At 36.7% G+C, this 13,217-nt stretch overlaps 1 protein-coding gene across 1 annotated transcript in view; it reads right to left on the bottom strand.

The window, feature by feature from the left end:
• Window positions 1-12,573, bottom strand: part of LOC131688664 (mucin-2-like) — a 114,934-nt gene extending 102,361 nt beyond the window's left edge. The window contains exon 1 of the mRNA XM_058973081.1: window positions 12,259-12,573. Coding sequence (XP_058829064.1) covers window positions 12,259-12,261 — 3 coding nt within the window. The 5' untranslated portion in view covers window positions 12,262-12,573. The remainder of the gene's footprint in view (window positions 1-12,258) is intronic.
• Window positions 12,574-13,217: the final 644 nt, after the last annotated feature.

The raw sequence follows: 13,217 nt of genomic DNA, 5'->3' as shown, positions 1-13,217 counted from the left end.
TGAAATGGTCACCAAATTACTTCTAATCGCAGATCTAGATCACTGATTGCCAATCAAACATTCTTTGAATATATTGCCCACTATCGACGATTCCGGAAGTCCGGAATTCCTGGCATATTCCACAATTAAAGTCACATCGGTTCTTCGGTGATGACTGAACCGATTTTCTCAAACCAAGTCTCAAATGGAAGGCAAAATATGCAGTTGAGTATTGCGTCGCCGCCCCTCCCCCCACCTTGCCCGGACACCTCCCTCCTTCATCACTCCCCTCCCCTTGGACCACCCTCACGCCCGCATTTCCTTCATCCACCCCGTATACCGAAATAAGATGAAGGATTTCTGACGCATCCTCCACTCCCACTCTACTAACCTCCCATTCCCTCCACTTTCAAACCCATTCCACCAACATTTCAAAATATAATCACATGAAGATAACATTGAACTCATGCTGATTAAGCTAATTAAATATTATTCTTTTGCCTTTCTCATATAGAAAGGTTATGCAATTGCTCCAAAAACCGACTGTCTAACCGAGGCCCGGAGGGCCGAGTCTCATATTACATTCGACTCAGTTCGCCGAGATCGCAAAATATCTGTGTGTATGTATGTATGTATGTATGTATGTATGTATGTATGTATGTATGTATGTATGTATGTATGTATGTATGTATGTATGTATGTATGTATGTATGTATGTATGTATGTATGTATGTATGTATGTATGTATGTGTGTGCATGTGCGGATTTGTTACAAAATGTCCACATCGGTTTCTCGGAGATGGCTAAACCGATTTTTACAAACTAAGATTCAAATGAAATATTCCCATAGATTGCTAGTGAATTTCATTTTCAACCGACATCTTGTTCCGGATTACGAGTTGAAGAGAATGGTTACAAAACAAAATTTGTTGATTTGTCCACATCGGTTTCTCGGAATTTTCTGAACCGATTTTGACAAACTTGATTTTAAATGAAAGGTCCATCAGCTGCTGTTGAATTTTGTGTGGATCCGAGTTCTGGTTCCTGAATTACAGGGTGATACGAACGATCACGCTGCAAATCCCGATTCTAACGAATTCTGCGATGAATGTAAAAAGGTGAATTTTTTCCAAAATTTTCCAAACAACTGTTGAATTTGTAGATCTAGGTCACCAACAGTCATTCAAAGTCTCTTTGGCCACACTGGCCACCATCGACGGACCCGGAAGCATCCAAATTCAGAATAACGGTTATATTGGTTTCTCGAAAATGGCTGGACCGATTTGATCAACTTAGTCTCAAATAAAAGGAGTTGCGTCCCCGGAAACTGATATTAAATTCCATCTTCATCCGACTTCCGGCTCCGGAGTTACGGATTGTGGATGATACCGCGATGAATGCAAAAAGGTGCTTTTATATATAAGACATTTCAATAATGTTACATTGTACGAACCAGCTATTAAATAATAGTTTGGATAAATGAGAAAGGCACAATTGCACCACTAGGTGGATTAAAACACGTTTTTTTTTTTATAAAAATCAACTTTTTGGAACTGCCGATTTCGCACCTTTTTGCCTTTCTCAATAGAAAGGTATTGCAATTGCTCTGAAAACCGACTTTTTAACGGAGGCCCGGAGGGCCGGGTAACATATACCATTCGATTCAGTTCGTCGAGTTCGGCAAATGTCTGTGTGTGCATTAGGGTGACAATAAAACGACCATTTTTGAAATCACTAATCTACACCCCCTAGCGTCGTTCCAAATCATGAAAAAATGATACTGTCCAAATTTGAGCGAAATCGGTTAACCCTAACCCCTCCCCCAAAGAGCTTAAAGTTTGTATGGGATTTTTGGCCAAAATGCATGGGGAAACACTCGCACTTCACAAAATCGCCGCTAGAGGTCGCTGTAAACTTCCGATCACTGACCTAGGAAGGAGTTAAGCTTTTGAAGATATGTTGAACAAGTTTGTCGAAGACTGCAAGACAATCCAACCAACCGTTAAAGAGTTATTGACGTTTAAAGTTGGATACTGCTGCTTAACATTCGCAATGGGCGAAGGTGGGACAAAGTTAGGAAAAACTCATATATCTCTGAAACGATAAAAGATAGAAAGTTATGATGTTCCACAAAGTTGTAGAGGAATAAAAGGAATTTTTGGTTTCACTAGAAAGTTTCAGGATTTCTCCGCAAGGTGGCGGTAGTGAGCCAAGCAATTTAAAGGGAATACTCCTATCTGTATAACGGTAAGAGATGGAGCATTTGGATGTTCTACAAAGTTGTAGAGCAGCAAAAAATATTTTCTTTTCTCAATTGAAAAATGCAGAATTCAACGCAATCTGATGTTCTGCGAAGCTATATAGTATTTCAAAGGCTTTCGTGTCTCGTTGTAAAAATAGAATTTAGGCCGCTTAGTGGTGCAAACAGCATAGAATATGAATATATTTTAATACACCTTTTGAATGTTTTCTAATTTTTTCGAATTTTTGCTCCTATTTCATTTGCAGAGATTCTTTTATTATACATAACATGTTACAAAGTTTTCTTAAGACTATCATGCTATGATAAAACCTATGTTCTTAAATTTCTTCGTAACCCCATTTATATTTCTCCTGTTGCATTCATTTATATAGCATTTTTAATTTTTTCAACTAACTGTTGACTAACTTTAAGAGCGCTCATGTCTCAGAGATGTCGTGTACAGTGCCGCGCGTCAGTGCTCGTTTATTACTTCTCGCAGAAGAAGCGTACACAATGCGTGAATCCAGTTAGACTGGCATTGGTTGCACGATTACAGGGCTGATAATTTGGTGATAGGTGAGAACTACTAGGGTTATTCGAATGCCAATTAGTGACTTTTTCATCAAATCTGGCCTCACTTATAACTTAGAAATAGGCTGCTCGAAATATATTCTGTTTTCTTACGCGGACTACAGGGCTTAAGTACTATATTGTGCTAGAATATTGCCAGCCTGGGATAAATACCTAAGTAGGCTACAATACAATCCGCGATATTTGAATTTTGCTTTTGCAGATCTTCTAGCATAGGTGGATCGTCTCGACAGCTGGGTATTTTATGCGGTGCATCGCGCATGTTGCTCGCTATCGACGGAGGAATATAGTGTATGTTGTTGTCGTCGGTGCTCGTTGGTCGCCTCAAGACGTGCCATGTGCTGCGAACCCAATTCAAATGATATTGGTTATACGAGTGCAGGAATGGTATTTTGGTAGTAGTCAAAGGATACTACGCCCATTTGAAGACCCGATGGTCAATTTTTCGTCATATCTGATACCACACAAAACTTCCAAACTGAACAATTCAAATCAATACTTTGGAATTGTAGTCCATGTGAGGTCATAGAAATAAGGATTACTATTCCACAGTGGTCCAGAATGTAAATTTAGCAGGAATTTTGAGAATTTTCTAAAACTAAACAACTTAGCCGTAATAAGTCTTTGGAGAAGTTTTCGTAGTTTGTGGGCCTTCTTCTTTTTGTTAAAAAAAAACAGATGGGGTAATTTTACCAAGATCAAAAAATAACCTTTTAATTATTCCAGCTAGAGCCAAATAACCTTCAGCGAAGTTGTAGAACGACAAGTCTTGGAAAAGTTTGTTGACGACATGTGAGCTCTACCTATCACACTTTTCATTTTACAACTTATACTTTTATTTTAAAATTGAAGGTTAGGGTGTTTCTTAGCGTTTATCAGAATAACTGTTTTAGTCAAATAACTTTTGCGGTATTGATTTAAAAGTGAAGTAGTCTACAGACAACTTTAAGATTGTTTTAAGGAAAATAACTTGTTTCATGGCCAGATGAAACAGATGTAATGTTTCATGGCAACTATTATATCTAACTATTTTTGCTGATGAGTTATGAGCACTTTTTCACCAACAAAAACAATATCACTCATTGAGGCAAACAAATAATAATTCTTTTTCAAGTATAACTAAGGTCATTACTAGAGTTATAGTTCATAAAGTTGATTACAAAAATTCTATTTTTGATATTATAAGTTCTTATATCTTTTGAATAATAGAACCTAACGTTTTAATGTGGGTGGTTCTAATTTTTTTTAAATCTTAAAATTAACTTTTAAATGGTTCGAGATAGAGCTTCGTAGAAAATAAAATTTTAAAAAACTTGGTCAAAGACACTGGAACTCTATGTCGTGTATTTTCATTTTACAAGAAATTTACCAAAAAATAGGATGTTTCTTAACAAATGGTTTTCTTTATATAACTTTTGCAGTTTTAATTTTTCATAAGGATCACGTAAGAAAAACTTTCAGATATTTTGAAGGAGAGCATTTTGTCTCAATGTACCGAACCTCTAGCGTCTCTCGTTAGAAAGTTATATATACTTTTTACTAAAAATAAACTCTTTTATGGATAAATATTGCAAGACATAAAAAATATTGCATTTGCCATTTTTTGCGATCTATACTACAAAGCATGCTATATCATATGACAACAACGGTATTTAATGTTAAGTGTCCTAATCGAAGATAATGCTATATGAAAAAGTTATATTTTTTTTATAAAAAAGCTCTCATACCTTTCAAACGAAATTTTTTTAGTAGTTGGAGTTTTAAAGAAAATTATGCAGCTTAAAATAATCTTGTACCCTTGTCCATAGTGTACTTTAGTGTAAAATGAAAACTTTTTATAGAAATAAAACCGTTTTTAAGGAACACCTTACAGCTTACATTTGGATTTGTCGGGCAATGGAAAGTATAAAAGCAAAAGCTTGCGTGTCTTCAGCAAATTTTCCTAAAATGTGTTGTTCTACAACTTCATCGATATTAGTCAAACTCTATCTCGAACCGTTTAAAAGTTTCATTTTAAATATTGTTAAAGTTAGAACCACCCTAGCTTCTGTTTAAAGCAAAATAAAGGGCTTGTAAAGTACAACAACTTTGCCAAACATATTGTAAGGCTAAATCATTTAATTTTAGCAAAAAGATAAAATTTCTGCTAAATTTACATTCTGGAGCCCTTTCCATTACAAAGTACTAAGTAACTCAACAGTGACATTATTTCTAGGACCCCAAAGCACAGTGGTCGGAAACGCCAAAAACGTGAACTTAATTCACTAGAGGCCAAACCATTGAATATATTTACAGGGTGTCTTTGGAAGAATTGTTCGTATGAATATTCCCTACAATCTGATAACAATTGAAATTAGCCATGGCTTACTATGATCGAACTAAAAAAATTAACCTTTTATACTGACGAGGTAGAAAGTTGGTGTCTTCGTCAAAGTTTTAGAAATGCTCATAGTGAAGAATATTGTTGGATAACTTGTGCTTGTAGGACTAAAGGTTATCGAGTTATAAGGCGTTTCCTATGGCAACCCCCTTAAATCTATTTTTAAATATAACTTTATTATTGTGACTTTTCGTACAAACTATGTTCAAGACAAATGTGTAGGTATCAAAACTACATAATATTGTCGAAGACTGTATGTAAAAATACTCATTCCTTCTCCCAACTTCAACTACGTATAAGAAAGAAAGGTGCAAACCAAAATGCACAAACAGGCACTTTTTTAACTGTTTAAGCTATGCACAATAAAGCTAAAAAGGTTTGGTGCGTGGCACTCTAGAACCCTATGAATAGGGTAAGCTTACTTTATCATGTTTTTTTACTTTTTCCATACAAAAATTAGCAAATTTTTTTTTTGATTTTTTATCCCAATTTTTTAAATTTTTAGTTTGATATTCAATTTCAAGTATTATTTCAACTTATACCTGAATAGATCAGATTTTTTAAACAAGGGAGCAAAGTTTTTAATATCATTGTAGATCCCAAACTAATATATACTCAAATAGACATGTCATAATGAATTGAATGCTCACAAAAGGATGTCATACCATTAATTACTAAATTTTACGGAAAAAATAGAAATTTTTTTTTTTGCTGATTGTTGTATGGAAAAAATAAAAAAAAAACATGATAAAGTAAGCTTACCTTATTCATAGGGTTCTAGAGTGCCACGCACCAAACCTTCTTAGTTTAGACAGTGAAAAAAGTTCATGCTCGTTTATTTTGGTTTGCACCTTTCTTTCTTATACGTAGTTGAAGTTGGCGTAAAAAAATGTAAAAATCTTCAATAACTTTGAAACGAATGAGTATTTTTACATACAGTCTTCAACAATATTATGTAGTTTTGATACCTACACATTTGTCTTGAACATAGTTTGCACGAAAAGTCACAATGAAAAAAGTTATATTAAAGAATAGATTTAAGGGGGTTGCCATAGAAAACGCCTTATAACTCGATAACCTTTTGTAGGACTAGCTCAAGTTATTCAACAATATTCTTCACAATGAGCATTTCTAAAACATTGACGAAGACACCAACTTTCTACGTCGTCAGTATAAAAAGTTATTTTTTTAGTTCGATCATAGTAAGCCATGGCTAATTTCAATTGTTATCAGATTGTGGGGAATATTCATAAGAACAATTCTTCCAAAGACACCCTGTAAATATATTCGATGGTTTGGCCTCTAGTGAATTAAGTTCACGTTTTTGGCGTTTCCGACCACTGTGCAAAGTAAGCCAATAAAAGTGTGCTTTTTCGAAAATTGTACCGCGGCGGAACCCATTATACTATGAAGTGCTGTTTTTGTTCTGGCTAACGACTTATCATTCAATATACGGGCTCTTTTCAAAATTTCGGGATGAAAGTCGTGTAAGGTTTGGAACGCTCATATCTTTTCATATCATATTGCATCAGTTTTCGGAATTTGTCGAAAATAAGTTCAACAATGTTGTATAAAATTTTGAGGTATGTATGACATGCATTAATAACGAAAACCTGTTTTGAAAAATCTTTCGAAAAAAAACTACTTGGAAATGGGGAAAAGTTTCTGCACATCTCGGTCAGAGCCTTCAATATGATGCACCAACCGGACACTGAAATGATGAGAAATTTCAAATGTAGGTCCGCTACAGTTTTATTTCAATTTTTTGTGTGGAGCTGTTTAGGCCGTACAGGGTTCTCCAAGGTCTGTACAATACCGGGAAAAAAATATTTGTGAACTGTACATGGCTGGTGGATGAATCAATCTGTGTCGTTACCTACTACTAGCAGAGGAAATTATTTTCATTTCTGATAGTTAGAGAGTAGCATGCACGACGGATTTTAAACACCCGCCCGTAACCAGTTTGTGATTCTTTACTGCTAACTTCATGCACCGAGCCGAAAAAAACGGATTTTACAACACCCAACTAAAACCAGTTCGTGATTGGTTACCACTAATTTCGTGCACCGAACCACACATCTTGAACAAAATAATTGTAATTTTAGTCGGTTTCTATTAGTCGACCTAGTTGAATAACCGGAGACTACATTTCAACATTTTTCCTGCATTCGTGAACCTTTTTCCTAATAAATCGCTGCTTTAGGCTTTTAAAATTGTATTACAAAATTCTCATCTACAAAACAAACATAAAAAAGGAATTGTCAAGGTATTGTTAAGGAATTGTTAAGGTAAAAATTAATTACGATCAATTAAAAAAAATAAAGACAATCGGTTGAGTGGTATTTCAGGAATCGTGATCACCGGGAAACCATTTTTTTAAAATCGGTGTTTCGAGATAATCGAGTTTGAAATTAACACTGCGCTTGGTAGACAAAGCACGCTTGGAAGCGCTGTAACTTTCGATCTATTTGTCGGATCTCTATATAAATTTGGAATAATATTCTCAAGGAGCTTTTTTAATTTCGTTTATTTGACACGGCTTAACGGAGCCGTGGATCTTTCATGTATTTACAATATGCGCAAAATAAAAATAAAAGAGCAAATATTATTGATTACCCGTTGGATCTCGTGCACGCAACTTTTTATTGCGAGCGGAGACCTTCTTTCGCGGCTCGCCTACTGCGTCATGGGGAACATTTAATTCTGTTCTATCGTTAAAGGCGTCTTGGTGCTCGTGATCAGATGTTCTTTCCTGTGTATTACCCTTATGGGCGACCAGTGTAAATCGGTCATGATCAGTGATGTACCGATGGGACCGGGTTTTTATTTTTGGGTTTTCAACCGGGTTTTTTCCCAAATCATTTTAACCCGGACGAAATATGGGTTTTTTCGTTTTATCGAATGTATGATGCTCATTTAATGTTTTTTAACCTTTCGACAGTCGCGCTAGTGCACTGAGTGCACGCTGCTCTGAAAATCTAGCGAAATCGTCTTAGGGCACCAGCGGCTACTCGTTCAGTGGGCCATAAGCGCGACTTCCGGAGGATTAAAGAATCTTGCATTTACATTTGAGAGACCGAAATTAAAAGTTGCAAGGATAAAACATAATTTGTAGAACCCACTTCAGATATCTAAGCATGTAAAAATCGAATATAAACATCAAGCGTAAAAATCGGACAGAGATCCTTGAGCATGAGAATCGCTTAGAATATTCTCACCCGAAAAAGTCGGCAAGTATGGACCTCCAGTATAATTCGCTCACAGGAAATTCCGTACAACGTTACATTCAAGATTAAATGTTGGATAAAGAAAAGTCCTTTGTAAGAACCGGATATACTTTTTTACGGTTTTTATTCTATAGGACATAATCGAAAAGCTCCTGTCCGATTTTGAAACTTGAAGTTCAAATCCAATTTTTACATTCTAGTATATTTATAACGGGTTTTACGAAGCAATTTCTGTTCCTGCTACTTTGATTTCGGTCCATTCCATATTCCAACTTGTTTCATATAATACTGGGAACAATAGTCATTGTTACTCTGACTAGTGAAAATTAGAATAATCGTGTGATACCAAAACTACTTTTATTCTGCTTGTTACTCATTTTAGGGGTTGCTATACTTTTAGCGAAATAAGGTAGGTATTCACACAAAATTTAGAAAATACCTATTTAGTTCGGTGAAAAGTAAAAGTGAGTAATATGCAAAAAAGGGAGTGGCCTTGACATTCGTCTTTAGTATGAACAGTAATCAGAACTCTCACAAATCGCAATCCAAATTCTTTCGGCATCAACTACATCAGAAACAGTAGAAAAAATGTTTAGTACGTTTAGGTGGATTCACAGTAAGAAACGCAATCGGCTTAGCCCAAAACGTGTTGAAAATAATCACTTATTTAACCACAATATTTGTAAAGAAATGTTGGATCACCGCTATAACAATGATTCAATCGAGGAAAACCATTTAGAATTCATATATGTACATGCAAAACATTATGACAATAATGCTCAAAAAAAATTAAAAAAGTTTGTATATCAATACATTAATGTTCAATTACTAAAATCTCAAAAAATCTTCCCGCGAAAAAACCGTTTTAACCGGAAAAAAACCTTGGGTTTTTACCCAAAATTATAAAAACCCGATTTGGTACACCACTGCTTTTGAATGAAACATGCTCAAATATGTCATGTGAAAAGTGAAAAATAAGAGCTCCTTTTTGGCTTTCTCATATAGAAAGGTTATGCAATCACTCTGAACACCATCAACTTATCCCGGTCTGGAGGGCCGTGTGTCGTATACCATTCGACTCAGTTCGTCGAATTCGGCATATATCTGTGTGTGAGCGTATGAGTGTGTGTATGTATGTATGTGACCAAAAAAATGCACATCGGTTATTCGGAGATGGCCGAAACGATTTTTTCAAACTTTGTCTTTTATGAAAGCTACAACGCTCCCATAGGCTGCTATTGAATTTAATTTGATTCCGGCTTCCGTTTCCGGAGTTATGGGTTGAATAGTGTAGCTACATAGCAAATTCACATTTTCGCCTTTCTCCTATAGAAAGGTTATGCTATCACTCTGAACATCGTCAACGTAATCCCGGCCAATTTTTTTTTTTCGAGAAATATAGGTTTTCTGTATTTTGGCAGGGGCGTAGCTAGGGGTATGCGGTGAGGGGTTAGAACCCTCCCCCCACACATACCACCCTTCCCTAAAACCCTCTTCCCCATCAAGTCCCTTCTCATCAAGCCGCCCCCGTTAAAACTTCCTAGTGCCTCTAGAATAAACTTGAATTTAGAAATGAAAACATTACGTAATTACGGCAATGACCGCATTTAATAAAAATCAGTGAAAATTTTAGTTTGAAAGGATTTTGAGTTTGAAATTATTTCAAAATTGAAACTAATTTAAAATTTCTTAACTAGATGAATATTTTTGGCGGGGTACAGACCACTCGAACTCTTCTCCTGGATCCGCCACTGGTTTCAAGTGTTTCAGTGTCGACACATAGCATCTTAAGTTCGTGGCTGTCGATCCATTGTATGTATGTGCAAATCGTACTGAATATGTAATATGCATTTCCATCATTTATTGAACATAACCAGCTATGGAATCGTAGTTTGGACAAATGAGAAAGGCACAATTGCACAACTAGCTGGATTAAAACAGGTGTTTGGTTCATCGAAAAACTACAAGTGTAAGCTTTAAAAATCTTACTGAATTTTTTAATTCAGACAATTGTATCAAGAGTTATCATGTTCGCCGTGGCGCTCCTTGACGTGGAAAAATACTTTTTTTTTCGTGAATATTGAATTATAAATAAATTAGTGGGTAGACCAGTTACACAGCAAAGGTGTTCAGCGGGCTAGCAATAGGAGCTAAGGAGGAAAAACATGAAGTTGGAAAAAATCTGGACATTTTTGTCTGGAAAAATTGCACCAGCGATGATCTCTTCGACGAGATGGCTGATAGCTAAATGGATCACGAAAATGGGCATCGGTATCAGGAGAAATACCGCCGCCGAGGAATTCTCAGTACCAGCCAGCAGATAAATAGGAACGAGTAACGCCAAGAAGGATACGAAACCCTGTGAAGGTGGTTGTAAAGAAATGAAAAACATTTTCGTCGGCACCTCCGGATCGGTTTGTGTCTCGACAGGTGAAAATATTTCCAGCAGACATGAGCACGTCAGCTATACAGCGAGGGTTGGACAGCGCGCAAGAAAAAAGCAGCAATGGATAAAAACGATTAACATAAAATAAAAGGAGTAAGAGAAAAATCCCTACTAAAGCACTTAACGTTTGCCCTGGATGGATGAGGATTGTACTTAGTTTTAAAAATTTGTTATTGTTAATGGACCATCAATGAATTATGTTTTATAGGGGAGGGTGTATAGCATATGGGAGCAGGAGTGTAAGCTAGAACGGGACGTAGCAAGTTTTTACTGTAGACTATATAGAAATACATTTCCCTGTTCAATTCCCTTCTGGTCATGGTTGATTCAGGCAGTACATAGCACAATATTGGTGAAAACGGAGAATCGGTTTCTGGAGAAAATTAGCTGCCAGGGAACTCTCAGTCGAAGTGCAGTAAATTTATCGCCGAGAATTATCCGAGTAGAGTTACGACGAAGGTGGGATATAAATGGTTTATGAAAACGGACATCGGATCAGGAAAACATTTATCCCAATTCATGGATCTCAGTCAATATAAAACTTGGCATTCCGAGCCTCGAAAAAGTTTGAAGAATTGTCGATAATCTCAAGCTTTCGAGCAAAATATATAAAAACCATTTAGTCTTCAATTAAGTATTTAATATGTGGTGCTTTAAAAATTGGCCCCCAATTTCTTGTCACAAATTTGAACTATATTTTCTATCGATATTATTTATCTATGTCATTGATAATACAAGAATGCAGCAGGTTCAAAATCAACGATGCAAAATCCTTCCCTTCCATATACTCACAAGTTCCGGATCGGTAATTGATAATAAATTTGACGATAAGTTTTTATTTTAAACTACGACACTTTACACATCAATCAAAGTTCACGTTATCTATCGTATCCAATGCAGTAGGTATATATCAGTTTTTAAGTGCCCACCTTTATCACCTCTAGTGCTCAGATTTAATCGAAAGCGTGAATCACAGAATCGCGGCAACTGTTCTGCTCCGAGATCCACTATCAGCAGTTCCATTAGCATACAGAGTCCATCTTTATAAATCACACATGTTTATGGCGACAGTTTTTCCGTTTCACTCTCAAGCACATCCTGTTCTAAAGTCAGCATCCACGTTTACCTCGTTGGTCCACATGGCCTCTTCCAGTAAAATCCGTAGGCGCGCACTTACTCACAAATTTTATTACCTAACGCCCATCCAGCTGAACCGGTCAGAACTATTCCAGCTAAAATACTACATAAGCTAAAAGATCACACAACACGTCCTGCTCCAGGAATTAGTATTCCCGAACTTGGCCCACTGATCCATTCTAGCAGATTACCGTGCTGTCTGTTTGTCACAGACGTGACTAGAATAAATCATATCACCTAAAGCATTATCACTCACCATTTTTTTCTGGCACTGGATTCGAATCTTGTCAAAAAAATAACACAAAGGAGCCAACTTAGAAATTCCCGGCGAATCGTAATCAACGATTTAATCCTGCTTCAATCAAAAATGGTCTTCACCCCCAATGACTGATTTGCCAAGGTTCACATAATCCTTCAGATATTGTCACGTATTATTCCATCCACACTCTTTCTTCTCGACCCACCGAAAGTGGGAACGAAGGACCCGCGCGCGGATTATTCTTCCAAAAAAAAAAATCACACACACGCAACACCCGAAACTTGAATCAAGAACGAACCGATTCGCGGAAAAAATAGCAGCGAACTGAAATGCGATGCTGATTTCGAACACTTATTTATACTCTTGTGTCACCGTGTTCGCACGCGGGCTGCTGCTTCGGATGTCGCTGGCTGGCTCAGGCTGTGGTATACTAAGAAAAGATACACTGACTGTCGCGCGCGCTTCAGTTCAGCGGGAAGATCCATTCGACAAGTTTTCCATCAATCGCTTCTCGTACCTATAGCTAAGGCGAGTAGCAGCCAGCGCGCGAGGCTTTTGAAAAAAAACTTGATTCAGCTCATCTCACATATCGGCTCACGAAAGCTGCTGACCAGGTGATCGGCGCGGATGTTTCCAGTCGAGGAGCTAGGACTAATCAGAGGACGAGTTTTTTTTCGGTGGATACAAGACAAGTTGTACAAGAAGAGGAGTTTTGGATTTATCGATAGCATAAAGGTCAACGAAGACAGAATCAACTTATCGCTCGTTTCAGTAATAAATGTCGACTAAAATTATGAATAGATTCTGAAACGTTTTATGACTGGTTTCAAGAAGTCATAAATTCTGGGGTGCTAAACAAATAAGAAAAAGGGAAAGAAAGGAAGCTTTTTAGCACGCTGTATTAATTTCTAAGATATCAAAGACTTTAGAAATTATGGTGAATTTGAAATCAATTG

This window comes from Topomyia yanbarensis, chromosome 3, assembly GCF_030247195.1.
Source record: "Topomyia yanbarensis strain Yona2022 chromosome 3, ASM3024719v1, whole genome shotgun sequence".
Lineage (NCBI taxonomy): Eukaryota > Metazoa > Arthropoda > Insecta > Diptera > Culicidae > Topomyia > Topomyia yanbarensis.
Note: the sequence above shows the minus strand (reverse complement) of the source record. Positions and strands in the feature narration are given on the sequence as shown.